This window comes from Falco rusticolus, chromosome 6 (genome assembly GCF_015220075.1).
Source record: "Falco rusticolus isolate bFalRus1 chromosome 6, bFalRus1.pri, whole genome shotgun sequence".
Classification (NCBI taxonomy): Eukaryota; Metazoa; Chordata; class Aves; order Falconiformes; family Falconidae; genus Falco; species Falco rusticolus.
The window spans coordinates 1044517-1063215 of record NC_051192.1 but is presented as its reverse complement, the minus strand read 5'-3'; the positions used below and the strand labels follow the sequence as shown (position 1 = coordinate 1063215).

General features: G+C 48.4%; 1 protein-coding gene across 9 annotated transcripts in view; it reads right to left on the bottom strand.

Annotated features, from left to right (window-relative positions):
* Positions 1–513: 513 nt before the first annotated feature.
* The window catches only part of SHLD1 (shieldin complex subunit 1), a 94363-nt gene continuing 76177 nt past the window's right edge, over positions 514–18699 (bottom strand). For 8 of the 9 annotated variants that reach the window (XM_037390991.1, XM_037390989.1, XM_037390993.1 and 5 more), the window contains one exon: positions 9035–13040. In XM_037390991.1, coding sequence (XP_037246888.1) covers positions 12523–13040 — 518 coding nt within the window. In that variant the 3' untranslated portion in view covers positions 9035–12522. Of the gene's footprint in view, positions 3837–9034; positions 13041–18699 lie in introns of those variants that run through there. The other variant, XR_005104777.1, reaches the window with a different exon arrangement.

Here is an 18699-nt window from a genome sequence, read left to right as displayed (position 1 = left end):
TGGCTCTGGAATAGCAGTGACTATAATACGTAAAGTCAGTGACAGCGATCAGTGGGAAAAAGCCCAGCAGACAGTGGCTCTGCAAGTCAAGTGGCAGTAGCCACTTCCCCTTGCAGGAGGAATGCCTGGAGCTTGGCTCCCCAAAGTGAAGGCTTTCAAATGCAACGTAAACCTTCCCTCCAACCCTGCAATAACCAAGAAAGCATCCTCTCAAGGTTAATCGGAATCTTTTCAGAGTAGAAGGGCTATTCTGCAAGAGACAGAATTAATGACACATGAATTCCAGGATTTTAAATGTGTCTTCTTTCTCCCCAGGGGTCCCAGCTTGCTCCTGCATCCCAGCCTGGCCATCCACCTGCTCCAGTGCCATGTCCCCACCTACCTCCCTCTTGTCCCAACCACTCTGGTTGGGCATGGCACAATTTGGAGCTGTGGAAGTACTGGCTGGCTGACAGGACAAGTGCTGAGTGACGGGCTGGCAGGATGGATGTGAGCTGACTGACTTGTCTTTCTGTCAGGGAGGCATTAATGTGTGTCACTTCTCTATCCACCTGCCAGTAACAATTTAGGTCCTCTTCAAACACAGATGGTCACAAACCTTCTGGCTTTGCCACTGCTGTACAAACAAGCCAGGCAGCGCTGGCATACCAGAGCTCCAAGCGCAGATGCTATACCCGGGTCCCATGGCCCTGCGGCTCTGCCCCTTCTCCAAAGCTCCCTCCCAGGTCAGATACAGGAGCACGGTCTGGTAGAAACTCACCTCCGCACTGCCTGGTGCTCATTCACCATCCCATCCATCTAGCTGGTCTTGATGAGAAGCTTATGACTTTGTGGCTGCCAAAGAACAGATATTGGGTTCCTGTTGCGCTCCCTGGAAAAGCCCCAATTTTCAAGGAGCAGCACCTACTGCAAGCAGCGGAGGCTCGCTGCAGCTGGCACCTGGCAGCCTGTGGGCAGGACCAGGCAGAGCGCAATGGGCATCTTTGCTGACGTTCAAAATCCCATCTCTCACATATGCCTCTGCAGCTTTCCAGCCAAAAACTTTTGCAATGTTCTGCAGGCCCCCTGCCAGGGATGTAAAGCCAGCACGCAGCCTGCCAGGGAATATAGAAAAAATCTGTTTCAAGATTAAATGTCCTTGCAAGGTGGAAGCCAGCAGATGCCAAGACTTGTGACCCATTACCTAAGGGGTACTAACGCAGGAACCTGCCACTACTTCCCTCTCCAGACCTTGCAAAGGTGGCCTCGACCAGCTGGGAGCCAGGCTCCCATGGGAAGGGGGCCTCCCTGGGGTCCTTAGCACCTTCGATGCTGCACTAACTTGTCTTCAGACCTGTTCCTTGAAAATGCACGTGTGGGACGTTCTCTTTGGCACAGTCACTCTGGATTTCCAACAAGTGGCCATGCCTGCTCCCTTGGGCTTGGCCCCGTTCCTCGGCTTTAGGTGATGCCCCAGGGTTTCCTCAGCCTTCCTGCTGGCAGCTGGTGCTGGCCACACTCAGACAGGAGGCCCTTGGGGGGGACGCAGCCCAGCCATTCCACGTGACATTTGAAAGGCTGAGAAAGCCCAGCATCCAGCTGTAACCCTGGGGGTGGAGAGGTGATGCAAAAGGGAAAAGCAGAAAAAGCGACCCTGAAAGACACTCTGCTACCCTGGATGTGGGGAAGAGCGAGCCATAGCGGGTGGCTTTGCCAGCTCTCATGTAAGGCGCACTGAGCGTTCTGAGCCTGTAAAGTCTCCTGGCCTGGCTCTGGGAAGAGGCAGTTCCTGCACACTTCTTCCTCCACGCACACCCATGTGGGGTGGCTACCTCAGGGGGGATATTTCAGCTCAAATGGGTCAGGTGTGGCAAACTGACACTGGGAGCAAAGTTAAGAGGACACCTCCATTCGAGGTTAGGAGCACCCGGTGCTGGCTGGGTGACTGGCCCACCCAGGCTGAGTAGCTCTGGGGACGACCTGGGACCAGGGCTGTCGAGGGTGCCTGCTGCATTCAAGTGCTGAACAACAAGTCTGTGCTTAATCAACTTCACTTCTTTCTCCCTGTGGCAGTCCAGGCGCTGATGCCATCTCCTCTCATCAAGCACTAGCACCAGAGAGGCACCCCATGGTAGTGGCAAGAGGAGGAAGGGGTCCAGAAATCAGTCTGACCCTTGCCCAGCACACCACTGCATCTCCAGCCTCATCCACTGCTGCCTGTAGAGACCCCCTCCAGCCTTCAAAATTGCCTTTAGCCACAGCCTGTTTCCTTACCCCAGAAGATACTTTTTTTTTTCTTCCCCTCAATAATTCATGTGCAACAGGTTTATTCCTGAACACCAGACAACCAGCTTTAACACTCATGGAGACAAAAACTCAGACATGGGACTTGGCTACACACACGCGTTTCTTGTTGCCCCATGTGGTACTCATCTCGTGGGCACCTCTTTCTGCTTCCAGCACCAACACATCTCAAAACTAAGGCCCCAAAACTCAGATCACAAAAAAAGCCACCCCAAAATACAAACGAAAGCAACTCCCCTATAGATCCAGCCATCCCATGGAGGGAAGAAGCACTCTGAGAGCACGTAGGCAGTTATCCCACGGCTGCCCTCAGCTGTGCTCTTCTTCAGCTGACTCTCTTGGCCCCCAGGCCATGCCCAGAGCAGTGATGCTCCCTCAGGGAACCGCTAGACCCAGGCAGGAGGAGGGGACAAGGATGCAAAAACAAGCCAGCCTCACACAGCACATGCCGAGTTGCTTCCTAAAACTAGGGTGCCTGGACCGGACACAAAACCATATTATTTCAACTTCTAACTGCAGCCTTTTTAGGGGAGCTGCTGTTATACAAAATGTGGGTGTAAATGCCCTGTCCTCTCACTCCTCCTTCAAAGCTCTCAGACACTCACAACAAGCTGCTGGGAACTCAGAACAAACCAGCTGGTGAAGGTCACATTGAAAACGTGTTGCAGGGCATAGCACTGATCCCCACCTCAGCACCTTCAGTCACAGAGTCCTCCCGTTTCCCTGGTGGGAGGTGCTGACTTTAGCACCCCTTCAGCAGCATTCCTGGCCCAAGTACTGGCCTTACCTAGAAATGCCGTCATTGCAGGTAACGCTGGATAGTGTTACCTGCCCCGAGGTTGACTGACACTTCCCATTACATGGACCTCCCTTCTCATGCAAGTGAAACTTTGTTCAGCTTGAACTGAGGTGAGATTTTCCATGCCAGATGTTTTTTTTATTACAAGACTTTCCCTCTTAATTCACAGCACCTGCAAATAAACAGGCCACTGCAAAGGCAATTTAAATAAAGGTTTGACCTTTCAGCCATGAGTTTTTCTGGCTTTGGTTAGCTCCAGCTACTGTCTTAATCACATCTTATTATTTCATGCTCTGTGTGCTATGTGCCAGTTTTTACTTTTAAGGAAGAAATGCTGGCATATGTTGTTGGCTAATAGATGTGTGGGGAAAAATAGTCATTAGGGAAAGCCTACAGAACAAGGTATTTTTAAAATGAACTTTTGTGTTGTGGTAAAACATATGCCCCACAGAAAATCACCTACACTCAATAATGAAAGAGACACATTTATATAGGATGTATACTGCCTGTTTAAACTGAGTTTAGCAACCATATGTCCCAAAGTACCCACGCATACCTCAAACTCCTGGGGAAAGATCCTCCGCTGGTGTAAATGGCCCCAGCTCCATTCACAGGCTGGGAGCTACTTCATTGACGCCTGCTGAGGATCTGCTCCGGCACCTGCCTGTTGCAGGAGCTCAGCTCTCTCCCTGGCTGCCTTTCGGCTCCAGGATCGGGCAGGTCATTGGCATGAATCAGAGCCTCCCACTAGCAGCTGCGTGGGAGGGAAAATAAAAATTCTGTCAGAGTAGGCATCGGCGAGGCCATCGATACCAAATATCCTGGAGGAGCTCCAAGCCGAGGAAAGTGGGGAGCGACTTAATAGCAGGAGGATTCATCAAGGATGACAGAATAGTTTCGATCAGGCATTTATGTAAGGTTCGTCCTGGGCACAGAGAGGCAGCGCTCACTGCCTGCCAGACCGAGTCTGAGGATGAGCCCCAAGGCAACCCAGGCAGCTGGAGCCCTCAGGCAGGGGCTTTGTGCCTGCAGCAGCCCGACTCACTCCTCTGGGACACCGAAGGACGCTGGTCCAGCTCAGCTGGAAAATACCCCAGCCAAACTGCACATACCTCCAACGGACCTGGGGTGGGCACTGGACCTGGGCTGCACGGCAGGGAAGCCACTCAGGCACTGGCTGTGGAGCCCTCACCATGCTCCGTGTCCCTCCTGCTTGGTAATGACAGATCAGTTTTGGCCTTGCTTGTCATACCCTATGGGGCTGATGTTATTCCCCATCTTTGACATCACTAACACATCTCACTTGGAGGTCTTGTGGAATCTTGTACACCCACAGCCCTGAAGGGTGTTGTGGGTTTTAGGTGTTGTCCTAACCCAGGCTCAGGGTGCTGCTCCTCTGCTGTGAGCCAGGACACTTCCTCGAATGAGCAAAAGGAAAAAAACCCTTGGATTTGCTCTGCAGTGGAAGGCACCGAATGCCTTTGCAAAAGCAGCCTCCATTTACCACCAGAGTGCACAGGGGGATGAACAGAGGTGACAACGGGCTCATCGGAAGCCCAAAGCTTCCTGGGAACAGCCCTGGGATGGGGCAGGGCACACAGCTGCGGGGGCTCACTCCAGGAGATGGAGGGGAGGCGGATGGAGGGAACACCTTCACTGCTTCAGGCAGGGTCACTGCAAAAGGGAGGAAACAAATACGACTTGCAGGTACGCAGCATTCGTAACAGGAATCAGAGAGTCCCTCTCTCCCTTCTGTGCAAATTGCCAAGGCCGCAGCTGCATGATTTAGGGAAAGCTGGGGAAATTTCCTCCTACAGCTCTTGAAGCGGGTGGGAAGTGGAGGGTAGGATGGTGCTGAGAGCGCCTGGGATCACCCCGCGGGGCAGCTCCGCCCTAGGATCAGGCAGCCTGCCCTCCTGAGCAGCAAGTGATGTCTGGGCTAAAGCATGGGAAAACCAGCAACCGAGAGGGATGTCTCCCACTGCACAAAGGGACAACCTGCAATCCCACCTTGTCCAGAGCGTGCACACAGCACAGACAACAACTGGCAGGAGAGTTTCAAGGAGACTAACTTCAGGTGCATTTTTTTTGCCTGGCAGCTAAATATCCAGTGGTTACAGCCAAGTCTGCTTTTGAGAGCTGAACCAAAGCAGCCCAGCTGCCTACTGAGCTCACAGTGGGGGAGCATGTTCAGGTACAACGTGGTCCAGCATCGCATGGTTCCTCGCCTCCAGGGAAACAGATTATTTCCTGCCTTAAATAATGTAGTGGAGGAAGAATAAAATTATAGGGTGGGTCACAGAAGCAAAGTGAATGGAGAGAAACCAACAGCAAAGGGCCTCTGAGAAGATTATTTGTGCTTTACCGAGTTATGAAACCACAGAAGGTGTCAAAGCTAAGTCAAGTGCAAGCCAGGCGGAGAGGAAAGCACTTCATCTCTCCGAAAGAAAGTTTCCCAAAGGTTATTGCACAGGCTGGGGAGAAATACACAGAAGTGATACATTTCTGTGAGGGCCTCATACCACTCCTGGTACTTAATCCAGAAAAAACTGTTCTTTGCTTGGAAGGAGGCATCACCTATCCACCCATGGATGGCCATGCTTCCAGGCCACTACTTCAGTCCTTCGACAGCAGCTAAGCAGAGTTAGACCAAAACCAATGAGCCTATGGCCACGCTTCTGTGGCTTCTGGTCACAGAAGGCAAAAAAAAAACCCCACCCAAAAGGCAATAGGGCTGAAAATTCTTGAAATATTTGAAATTCAGACAATAGCAACATGGCAGGAGAAAGCAGGTATTTCACATAGTAACAGATACCCAGACAGTATAAAGTCAGTAGTGCATCGGGGTCATGGCAGCAGCAAAGCCGCAACATGAACACTGGGACGTATCTAAGGGCAGGAACATCTGCATGGGAGTGTTCTTCCTTTTCTATACGTGGGATAGGGCAGAGGGAGAATTAAGTCACTTCAAAAGCATCGGGCCTTTGGGGTTAGAGCATGGGTTGATTCATGCCTTTGACTTCAGGTGTGAAAAGTAACCACAGCGCAAGGCCTTTCTGTATGTAACCGCTGCAACTACCTGAACTTGGATATCCCAGATCTATAATCCTTCCCATCCCAGGGGGAATTTCAAGCTTCATGAACTTTCACTTGTTTTCTAGGAAGCTGTCCCAAGCGCATAATTTTTGGTTTTATTTGCAAAGGCCACACATTTCCTCTCCATTTTGCAACAAGTGTGGGGGCTCTGTCTGTGAAGGCAGTGATCTCAGAAGTGCTCTGCAGTAGCATTTCCAACCATTTGGCCAACTATTTCCAAGCCACATCCCAGATTATCACCCACCTGAACAAGTGCTGAACTGAGAGGAACCCCCTCTTCCTTGTAGGTAATTTACCCCTTCCCAAAACTTAGTCTCTCAATCACCGTGCAAATCAGTGTGGACACAGGAATCAGGCTCATACTCCAAAGAAAACAAATACAGATAAGAAAAAAAAAACCCCTCTCCTCTAGATGAGATCTGCTTCAAATTTATCACCTACTCAAGAGATGTTTATTCCAAAGGGCTCTGTCTTTGCCCTTCCTTCTGTCTCAGCATGAGACACACATCTATTTTTGGCAGAGCTGAATATTGTACCTGGAAGTGAGCAGCGTAAAGAACAACTGCAGGCTCCTGACCATGAGGGGTGCAAACCTCCCAGAAGACTGCGTGTTCCAGTAACAGAGAGTTTACCACGTCCTCTGTGAGATGCCAGCCAAGATTTGTAGATGTGAGTCATGATCAAAATTTTTCAGCTGCATCCAGCCTGTTCTGCCTACATTGCTCTTTAAAAATCAGTTTCATGTCTCCTCTACTGGTATCTATCTTCATGCTCCTTCAGCAGCCGCCTATTCTCTGTTTTGTCATTGCTTGCATCACATTTCCTAAAGGGCTGAAGAGTAATGAGTCCTCTTACCCCTTTTCTTGCTGCATCAGAAGTTTCTAATAAGAAAACTGCGCTGTTAAAGGCAGCGGCTGCACAGCCCCAAGAGCCCAGAGGAGCTGAAGGAGACGCATGACCTCTCCGGAGGCATCTCACCTTCCCTCTGGCCCCTGGTGTGTAGAGAAGCAGCATGATCCCCCCACACCAGGACCCCAGATTAACTTCCAGTGTGGACACACCCCTTCCAAACGAAGTCTGCCTCATTTTGCCATCATTAACAACACATGAACAGCTCTTCCCTTGAATGTTTTCTAAACCTCATTCAAAAAGCTGATAAAAAACCCAGGAGCTCAAGCTTTTCTGGGCCTCAGGAGGAGCAGCCTGCGTGCACCCTTTCTCCCCACAGCTCCAGGCAGATCCCTCACAGTTGTTATCAGTGGGGAAGGCCACATCTGGCTCCGGGGCTGGTCTACTAGGGTCAGACTAGAGTCCATTAGACCTTCTTTTCCATCAAAACCCAGCAGGTATCTCTCAAATATCAGTAGCAGCAGGACTCTCCTAAAGAACAGGAGCCTCACCTCGTATTTCGCTCCAAGCTTTCTTTGTGGAAATTGAATGCATTTGGCTTTTTTGTTTGTTTGTTTATTTTATCTGAATAGGACACCAGGTGGTTTTAAAGCTAACCCAAAGCACAGATCAATTCATCACCAAACCCAATACAGCAGCTGAAGGGATACAGACTGACTTCTCCAGCTCCCTCTTTCTGAGAGGTTGTTTCTCTTAAAATGTTAGTTAAAAGTTTTTGCATAGCAACTCGCATGTAACTGTGTGGTACATCATAAATGCTGGCGAAAAAATATAGGCAATAACATTGGATTCAAACATCGGAAGATCTTCCTCCCTCCCTGTACAACCTTAGCAACAGCTCCCTACATCCGTCAGTATTAATGCCCTTATAGCTGTGACAGGTCTGTGGTGGCTAAGCAGCGCGAGCTGGCAGGGAGAGGCTAGTACTGTTACTGTAATTACTGATAGCACACTCAAGAGCACACTTGTTTTTCCAGCTGTATCTATGGCTGAAGCAGTGGGTATTACCTTTCTCCATAATTTTTGCCTGCAGGATGGATTCTGACAGACCAGCATCTGTGGATACATTTACTACTACAGAAATTATGCTGGGTCCTCACCTCCTTTTTTTCCCCTAGCACCATTAACTTGAGTAGCTTGGGGAACAGCTGAGGGGCTGCTCCAAAATTTGGTGTGCCCTTCAGCATGTGTACAACACCCTGTCATAAAAGCAAGCAAGCAGCACATCAAGCAGAACCGGCGAGAAGCCAGATGTATCAATTCCACAATGACTCAAGGACAGCAACCTAAACCGAGACAATTCTAGTATAAAACTATTCGCAAAAAGAAATTGCACCAAGTCCAAAGATTTTGGCCATAATTTGCAGCCAGCTGGCCCAGCGGGGCCTCTTCCTGCTCTGGTTAGTCAGCAGCCAAATTTCCATTGCCTTTGCTGGAAACACCTGCAGAGCACCACAGCTGTGCCAATCTGCTGGAGGCAGCAAGGCAGGGATAGCAGTCCCATGTGAAACTGCAGCCGGGAATCCGATGGGCACAGAAGACACACACCCGTGCTGGGATCTGGCCGGCATGGAAAGGGAGCAGATGGGAGGTCTCAGCAGCTGAGCTGGTAAGCTAAGAGCTATCTCCAAACTGAAATGCTGAAGATCAAATGCTAAAACTAGTGCAAGCAGTGTGGCTGTACTGGAGTAACCGCATTAGCCAGGAACCTTGATGTTGACCTTTGAGAGTCCAACTGTCCTTCCTTCTTTCTTCTTTGCCCATGTGCTGTCATCTTAAGCACATCCCTTCCTCCTGCTCTCTGTGCTTCCTCGAACACATCCACACTGGAGAATGAATGGCCTCCCCAGTCAGCAAGCAACATCGCCGCAGCAAACCACCCCTTCAGCGGGCAAACCAGTGGGTGGAAAACATGCACAAAGGCACACGTCTTCCTGGCTGAGGGAGTGAAACAGCAAAGTTGTCACTGAGCCAGGAGATAGGAGGCCTCCAAGTGACAGACCTAAAGTGGCTCTGCGTGGGTTCATTGCTCTGTTGCTGACTGACATCAGGCTCTTTGGGCTCGGAGAGATCTGTTTAATTTTAAAGGGAAAACTCCTCCAGGGATCTCATTAGCACTATCATGAAAGACAGAAAGGAACTGGAGGTTGGTGGAGAGGTGATGGTGGGGAGGGAAATGGGACAGAAGCAGTGCCAAGCTGTGTTTAAACTGCCAGGGGAAGGAGGCTGGGAGCACTCTGCCCTGCGGGGATAGCCTCGCTGCCCCAGGGAAGGGCTGCCTCCTTCCCCTGTCCGCTGGGTGAGTGGCTGGGGTGGGAGGGCAACGTCCAGGAGAGCAGCTGCCCAAGAGCTCAACCCAAGGCACCTACTCACCCACCTGCGCTCCTGGGGCAGTTCTCCCCTGCCAAATCCCTCCTTCTCCCTGTGCTCTCACTCTTCTTGGGGTCCGTTCTCCTCCCCTCTCCCATCACTGACTGGGCACTGTTTTTAGGGGGCAGCAATTCTGGCCAAGTTCGTGCCTCTGCAACAGGCAGCAGAAGACGAGGTACCCACGGCTGTGTTGGCAGTGGCAGGAAGCGCAGTGGTGTTGTTACACAGCCATCCCACTCTGCAATGCTGAGGACTAGTCTGACACAGGATCCTGGCAGCCCTACACATTTCAAGCTGATTGCTCCCTGAAAGCTGCTTCCACCTTCCTGAAGACTCCATTGCAAGAAGGGGGTGAAGTAGTCTGTGAAAGAGCAGTTGAGTGGATCCAGAACATGGGTAGATATCCCTCTGTTAGGCTGAGAAAAGTCACAAAAGCAACACACAAAAAGCAGGAAAGAACCCACAAAATTAGGAGGGGGAAAAGAATCCAACTTGGTTAATATGAAGCAAAGCATCTCAGTTATAACTGCAAATCAGCTTAAGGAATTAAAAGAGACATAACTTAGGCTCCCTGTGCTATTGCTCACCAGAAGTAATATTCATTGTTACAATTTCTTCTACGTAGCACCATAAAATGTCAAATAAGATTGTGCTTCTTTCAAGGACAGCCTGTTTGAAGCAATTGGTGAGTCTTGCTTGGAACACCTGGCCAAGGACAGATGCATTCATCTCCTCATGTCTTGAAGAAATCGAGGAGAGATATTTATCGAGGAAATGAGTAATACAAATGGTTTGGCTTTCAGCTGATTTGGAGACACATACAGCAGGTTCCAGCACAGGTTTGTAAAAAATTAATTAGCAGTGAGTGGGAAAAGGAGTGATGAGCGTTATTCTCTGTGCTGCAGTCTTGTTTAACTTAATAAAAGTATTGAACTTGAAGATCCCAGTGAAACACCTCCTAAAATTAAGTGTTTCTCCAGAAATGGAGCTGTTCATTTCACAGTAAGAATGATAAGGTTCTAAACCCTATCATGTTTTGGTTCCTAACACCAGATATCTGATAAAATTGTCAGACTCCCCTCAACATTTAGCTTGATTTCTTATCGTTAAAAATCAATGGGATTTTGGAGCCTAATTTATCCAGCTGAGCTCTGCTCTGCTTCTGTAAGCACCTGAAGTATGAATATCTGCCATAAAATAATTAGGTTTGTTCTAAATTTTAATGGAAATCTAACAATAAAAGTTTGGAGAAGATAAAATTCAGAATTTTTCCAGGAGGTTTCTTCAACTTGCAAGCCCCCCAAGAAAGCTGTGAACCAGAGGAAAAACTACATCGAAGCAGTGGGCCTGGCAACCCTGGTAAGGGCCACCACATAATGATATTCTCCAACCTACATGTCTCTTTTAGAGCCTGATACCTCATTGAAGAACAGAACATTTATAATTGCAGACAGTAAAGCATAGCTTTAATGACTGACAACCTGCCCGAAGAGGGACTGGAAGCTCTGCTCATTCCTGGGTGACTACTTCAAAGGGAGCAGATGGGCCTGAACTGCAGCCCTGGGTGACTGCAGCACCCTTCCCAGTAGGGCTTCAACAGCGGGAGCCCAGTCTTGCATCCCTCGTGCAGGTACTTTCCTTGGGATTCACTCCTGGTTTCCATAAGCACAAAGGCCAAAGAGAATTAGGCCAGCTAAATTCATAGTGATGCATCAGACTCAGAGCACTTTTAATTCCCCAGGAGGCAGCGACCAAAACCGACTGCTGGGTATTAGTCCTTCAGGTCACCTTTTAATGTCACAGGGCAAGTGACAGTCACCATAACCCAAGTTGGGCAACTACTGCATTGGGCCAGTTCCCACCGCAGCCAGTGGTGACCTTGCCAACGAAAACCAGAGCAAGGAAGTTCTGGGTATAAACAGCAGCAGAGCTCGTTAGAAGAAGCAAACCTTTGCTGTAACCAACCAACACCAGATGATCCCTACTGGACAGCAACCACCTCCATGGTTCAAACATCTCACAGAAGATTTTCTCACATCCATCAACACCCCGGGAAGGTAATCACAAGGTCTTGTGCAGTGCCACAAAGATAACAGATTGTACTCAAGCAACAAACACTGGCTTCCTCTCTGTGAAAGCAGGGGCTAGTGGGTAGGGAGAGAGCTGGAGAAAGCAGCATCGCCCCCACAGAATCGACCAAGCCACCCACAGTCTTGGGCATGCTGATATGTGAGTTCTGCTTTCTCTAGGCACTCTGCATTTTGCAGAAGGCAGCTACCAGTGCAGCTGGCACCAACTCCGCAGTTCCCCTGTGGACACCCCTGCAGAGCCCTCACTCATGAATCTATTTCAGGTTGTTCTTAAACCGCCTCATACAGATAGGAAAAAATCCCGTCTGCTCAGCTGGTGCATTTGAAGTGTTAGAAGCATCACTAAGGCGATAAAGCTTTTCTTCTCTTTTTTTATCCCTCCTGTTTAAAAAACCCCAAAACTTCTCAGAAGCTGTAGTTCCTCTTTCTCTTGCACACACATTTTTTCTGTCAAAAAAGCTCACCCGCACTGCAATCATAATCTGTGGGGTTGTATGTCTGTAGGTAAAAACACACAGCTATCAGGCAGAGGCACAGGCCTTACAGTACCAGTCAGGCACAGAACAAAATCTTAACTTCCTCCCTAGGTCTAGGGCATACCGTGCCAAGCTTGTTCAATCAGTCTTGTTACAGTCAACAGCACTTGGACATCCATGCCTGCACAGGGGCTGAATTTGGGATGGGCCACTGTTCAGCTGGGGTGGGGATGTAGGTCACCCTGGTAGGTATAAATCATCATGGTTGATGTCCCAGCAACTGACACTACGTCACCTGTCACCCATCCTGAGAGTCAACACACCCCAGGCAGTTATATGAGGACCACAGATGCTCCTTAGGTGGGGCTGCCTGGCAGAGTCCCTCCATGGACTATGTGGCGTTGAAGGTGGTGCTAAGAGAACAGTGTCCTTCTGAGAAAGTCACGTCTTTTCAGAGTGAAAGCAAAGCTCCAATGACAGAAACAAACCAGCGTCTTGCTCACTTCTCATGTGACACATCAGGGCTACGTTCTGTCTGTGTTTGTTTCAAAAGGAATTGCAGAACATCGTCTGAAAGTCCAGGTGTTCTCTTCCTGTCTTCCAATGCAACTTCTTCAGCTGGCTTTGAAAAACAAGCAGTAGCGGGGTGGTTTGGAAAGATCTTACACCCATCTCTGTTCAAGACCACCTGGGCCATTTGCAGGCAACGCAATGCGTATTTTTTTCCATCCCTGTTTGCTAGCTCTGAAATCTTCTGTGACAGACATCGTGATGCAGCCTCATAGGTGGGATCCATTCTGTCTGGCCACTTCTTGCAATACATTTTATAGAAGCCATCAAGAGATTTCCTGATGCTGGTATCTTCTGCACTATCACGTTCATACATCCATGAGAGTGCAGCATCACTAGGTTCAGTGGGCTCACACAGTCCTGCTTTTGGATAGCATCTCACATTTGCTTTCTCAGAGCCTCCAGCAGAAAAGCTCACAGGAACTGCAGAGGGTAGATTGCTCTCTCCTGCAAGCACAAGATCAATGAAACTCATTAGTCACCAGGTCACACATGTGGCAACATCTTTTTTTGTCCCCCCTCACTGCAGCCTGGCAAACAGGGTCTGTACAGGAGTGCACTAAATACTGCTTTAAACTTGGCTGGACTGCTAGAGGGGCTTGCTGCATAGTATAAGATGTGCTCTATTTGGGGATGTCACAGCTGTCCCAGTCTCAACCCTCTGCAGTGACTGACCCTACTCAGTGGTATGGACCTCCTGGCTCCTCTCAGTCACATTTCCGAAGAGGTAGAAATTGGGATGTGCTGCTGCTGGAGACAAAAGCTGACCCACAGGGAAGTCTGGTTTGCATTTGAGGCAGTTCTGCCTCTGTTTCAGTTTTCTCCCTTCATACCCAGGTCTAATCCTTCCCTTTTAATAGCTCTCAATTTTACTCCTACAGCGCAATGTGCAGACCTGTCCTCCAGCTTTCAGCCAGATCTAGAGTCTATAAAACAACACTGCACAGAGTTTGGGAATGGGAACTCCAAAAGGGGACCTTGTGCTTCCCCATGAAGTCCCATTTTTGCAGCCCAGCTGCACTAAACGCTCTACCCACATCCTGCAAGAATTTTTATAGATAAAATTTATGTAAAGGCTGAGGATCATTCATACCTAGCTCTTCTCTTCCTTCCTTGCTGACCCACATCTCTGGACAACAGTCAGGGCTGTGGTTCTCTTCTGCTCCAATGCAATCAAGGGCAATGCTTTGTACTTGTACATAATTAATACAGCAACAGCACAGAGACGCTTGGCAATGATGTGACCAGGATGATCAGTAAGCCACACAGAGCTTCTAGTAGGAAGAGCCTCCATAAAGAGACCTTGAATTGGGCTCTGGTACCCAGGGAGCACCTCTAACTGCAATCTCATCGCCAAGCCTGCTGCATCAGCCTGTTTGCCAAGCACCTGAGTCACCGACAAGAAAATTTTCCAGGGCTCAGCCAGAGGTTGCACAGCCGTTATCTGCAAGTTACATAAGCAGGACGCAGGGAGTCAGGAAATAGCGTGGTCTTTTTTAACTTTGTGAAATGGGAAGCAGAGTGGAGTCCTTCATTTTGGTAAGAGACCATGTTCAAAGGAGATCACGGTATGGTGGCAGAAGGCTGTTCTTTCCCTCCCAGTACACAAAGAGCTACCCTCCCCTTCCTGAGTGGTCAGAGATTCATTAAAATGAAATTAAGATGTCTGTGCAGCCACACCGTACATTGCCTCTTTCTTCCTCCCCCTACTTCCAATCTTTGATCTTTCTTTTCAACTTCATTTCCAACTCCGCAATTTTAAACAAATTTTCCTCCTCTTGCAATGTGTCATTTCCAATGTAGTACAAAGAAAAGATTATTGGCCTTCTTTTAACATCAATATATGCCATGAGAGTAGCAAATCAGAGCTAATCAAAGAGAACAAGTCCATTTTGCCTCAATAATCTTGCAGCCTTGGTGCCTGTGTTAAGTTAGAACTGAAGCCCCATGCATCTCCGATAATTCAATCAAGCGGCCCTTGCGCTCAGACTCCTGTGGCAATTGCAAACCCCTGTGCCGTGCTGTCGTCTGTTGTCTTGCTCCTTCTTACGCACAGCTCACAGCCATGTTTCATGAAAGAGCAGCAGCTGCCTCCAGCTACAAATTTCAACCCTGCACGATCTGGAAAGAGCAAAAACCTGTTGGTTTTCAGGTATCAGGGGAGACCTCTGCAATGTTGTTCTGTCTTTCTCCCGTGACCTTAGATTGGATACTAGGAAAAATTTCTTCACTGAAGGGGTCATCAAGCACTGAAACAGGCTTCCCAGGGAAGTGGTGGAGTCACAATCCATGGAGGTATTTAGAAGACGTGCACATGTGGCACTGAGGGACATGGTTTAGTGGTGGACTTGGCAGTGCCAGGTTTATTGTTGGACTCGGTCATCTCAAAGGTCTTTTCCAACTTCAATGATTATATCCTATTCTAAGCCAGTATGACCTATAAAACAGCCATCCTGCTGAAGCACAATCCACCAAAGAAGTGACTGGTAAGTACATCAGGGGTATATTCTGGGGTTTGATTAGTCAGAAAGTACTCAATTATATTATTGGGAGAACAGTTTTCTTTCAGTTACTGATTCAAATTTATGTGCCTATTTTTCAACAGTAGGCCCTATCCTCTTAGTGGATTACTTTTCCAGCAAAGCCTTCTTAAGGCAAGACATGAAAAGTTAAACACAGAATCCCCAGAACCAATCTATACCCCACAAAGCTGCACTTTTATTCAGCTTTCCTGACAATTCCCCAATACCTTCTTCTCAAACTATGTGCCAAGACCAATCTTTGCAAATACACCCAGCCCCTTTCCTCCCCAAAAGGTACCAACTGAGATAGATGTCCTTCCTCAACACCCTCTAAAGAGCTGATAGTGCTGTTGTAACGCACAGATCTCCTACGTGATTTACAAACCACAGGGCACAAGTTCGGTAGCTGGATGCCTGCAGGGTCCAGAAAACTTCTCAGCTGGGGCACACACACAGCACACAAGCACGCCACGTAGGCCAAGAAACTTGCTGCTAAAGGCAAAGGCAGCATTAAACTAATCAATCCTTTTCCCTCTCCATGCACCTGAGCCCCTCAAGAAAGCCAGGATTCCCTAACAACACACAGCAGCATTGCTTCAAAGCTTAGACCTCTCTGGCCAGCTCTCAGCAGCACGAAACAAGTAGTTTTGTAAACTCTTTACCCTTCCATGGCAAACTTAACAACACAGCTGTCACACACCCTTGTGCTGGCTTGGCCCAACACCTACAGAAGTCAAGGTGAAGATGAGCAGGGCTGAAAACTCACACTCCATTCAACTGCAATGGAGTGTCATCACCAGAGAATCTGGCTCAAATTATTTTTAGCTATTTTCACTCATTTATACTACACCGAGCATGTGTTAACGGGAAAAAAACCCACCCAACAAAAAAGCCTCAAAAAACTGAAACAGGTCATTACTCATGTCTTGATTTCATTCTCACATGATGGATAATCACTAGTAAGAATGCATATTATTTCATCTGCACCTCCACTCCATGCTAATTGAAGTTCAGCATTTGTAGCTTATTAGTAAAAGACCTGGAGGCTGATAAAAGGATATTCTTTGTGTTTATAAACCTGCTCATGAAAATTTAAAGTCTCCATCTGGTACAAGCACGTAACCCCACCGCCTGAAGCACATAACCAAATCCTGCTTTGGACCTGGGCCACCTTCGGCAATGCAACAACTGCAATATTATGATTTGCACTTCTAGAAAAGCAGCTCATTTAGTGGCCAGAGCCTCCGTGTAACTGTGTTTAAGCACATACAGTTAGGGTGTAAAATAAGGCAACCTTTCAAGCAGCTGAGCTGCTATGCTGCTGGCTTTCTGGGGAAAGAAATCCCTGCCCCAGTTCAGGTGGACAGTGATCCCTGCAGCTGCTGGTGCTTCCCTAGAGCTGGTGTTGCTGTGATCTCTGTCTCTGTCCTTTGCAAGGACTTAGCTGGAAGCCAGCAGCTGCTAATTCTGTAGTTACAGGTGGATTTGTCCAAGCCCTCTCCCATGCTGTCTTGCCTCCCCCACGGGAACTCTGCGCGTAGGACCTGTGGCTCCCCTCCTGCCCGGTACACAAAGGCCCACCCTATTATGAGGGTCTGAGAGGTTTATACTGTAGACCCGAGTATGGGAGAGCTAAACCACAGTGTTCTGCCATCAGCAGTTCTGTGAAAAGGGCAATTACATCGCTTGTTTTAGGGCAGGAATCATTTGCCCTAGGGCTTAGGAATGACTCATCCCTGGCGCACAGATGGAGCTGAGTTCCAGCCCACCAAAATGAATGCCAGTCCCATACCGGTCCCAGAGCTGCTCTGGTGCTCTCAGGTGTTAGACATTACCCGAGCAGCCACATTTGACAAGGACAGCAAGCACTATCTCTGAACCGTTCAGCCCTTGATGCCTGTCAGCCATTTTATTGATCATGCTGTGGGTAACTTGGAGCAAGGGCTGAATTTCTCTGGGTGCCTCTGTTGTGCCAACCTAAACAAGGATGAAGAAAACTATGAGACTGAGAAAAGCAAATAGTTTTTTTGAACAGAACTAAATTAATCTGGAGACATACAAATTGCCGTTATGTTCACAGTAGTGATTGATGTTCAACCAGAGGTTGGTTAGGTGATGCCAGCACACATCCCTATGCTGTAAACTCAATGACAGGACTATTATCCAGAGTATCTCGGTGGCAGAGATATTCAGGTACTCAGCTCGGAGATGGTGTACTGCGAAAACACGCGTCTGCTTCCTGCTACAGCCATGCTGCCTGCTGCAAAGGCCCAAAGAGACCATTAGGGTCAGCTTATCTGAACAAATGTCCCTGAACAGAGAACCGAGCAACGCAACAGTGGAAAGGAAAAATAAAGGAAAGGAAAGAGCAAGACAAGAGAAACTTTCCCTGGGTAAGACCATCCCAAAAGTAGCCAATACTTTACCTACTCTCCCTGGAAGTAGATGGGGCTGAGCATAGCCGAGTACAGCTTTTTTTAGGAGTAGCTGAAAAGCAGAAGCAGGAGATGCGTTCTAGCTGGTGAGACAAACTGCACACGGACTCCCATATCAGAGCTTAAAATACAGCCTTGCTCCAGACACCACCCTGATTTTATGCCAATTTCAAGATCTGAAATAGACCACAGATCCTGCCTCTTGGCACATCACAGTTAACTGGTGCTCCCAAACTTCTCCTCAAAAGAGGAAGACTGAAGACTCTCCTCTGATGGTCACAAAATCAGCCACTTCTTGCCGTGGACACCCCAGCTGCTCTTTCTACCCACACGAGTCTTCTCCCCACTGTGACTTGTTACAGTTCAAGTCAACACATTCTCAACATCCATGGGAAATGATGAGTCATACAAGAAGGACAAAAGTTACCAGGTGATTTGGTTGATGGTACTCATTAGAAAAGGGCTGCTCAGAAGTTCTCACAGATTGTATTATTTCTCTTTTCCCATTAACCTGCCAGGATGCACCTGAGGTGAAAGCAATCATCCACAAGTAAGAAAGCATCCCTAATTTTGTGGTCGCTATTAAGTGATAAAGCAAGTGAGCACAGGTGCCATCCCTGAGGGTTGCTACAGGCCTCTCACCACTCCTAGAAAAACTCATCTTGCCTCTCCATCAGACACATCCATATGGCATGGGAAACCACACGCAGAAGTGATACTACTTGGGCTTGAGCAGAGCTCCCAACTGACAGCAAATTTGTGCCAAATCACATGGTTTGGGGATGCATCTGTCTGATGCACAGGAGGCAAGAACAGGTCCCATGTCACAGCCAAACTTCCTATGTGACCATGCACCTTACAGTTACATGTGTTGAGCACTTGAGACAACTAACACAGAGAAAACCATCTTTTTTTTCTTTCTACCTGGCTGATTTCCAGTGGGAGTGTGCGTATCATCGTGGTAATGCAATTCTACTCTGCTCTGGGAAGAAAGAAGAAATTTAGGGAGCATTTAGCAGGAGCTCATTACACCCCAGTCTCTCACAGTACCGTAGCCTGCCAGTAATCGTATACCTGAGCACTCAGGCATTGCAAAGCTAGACATTTGGGGACCAAATCCTATTGCCCTTACTTGCATTAATAAAATTC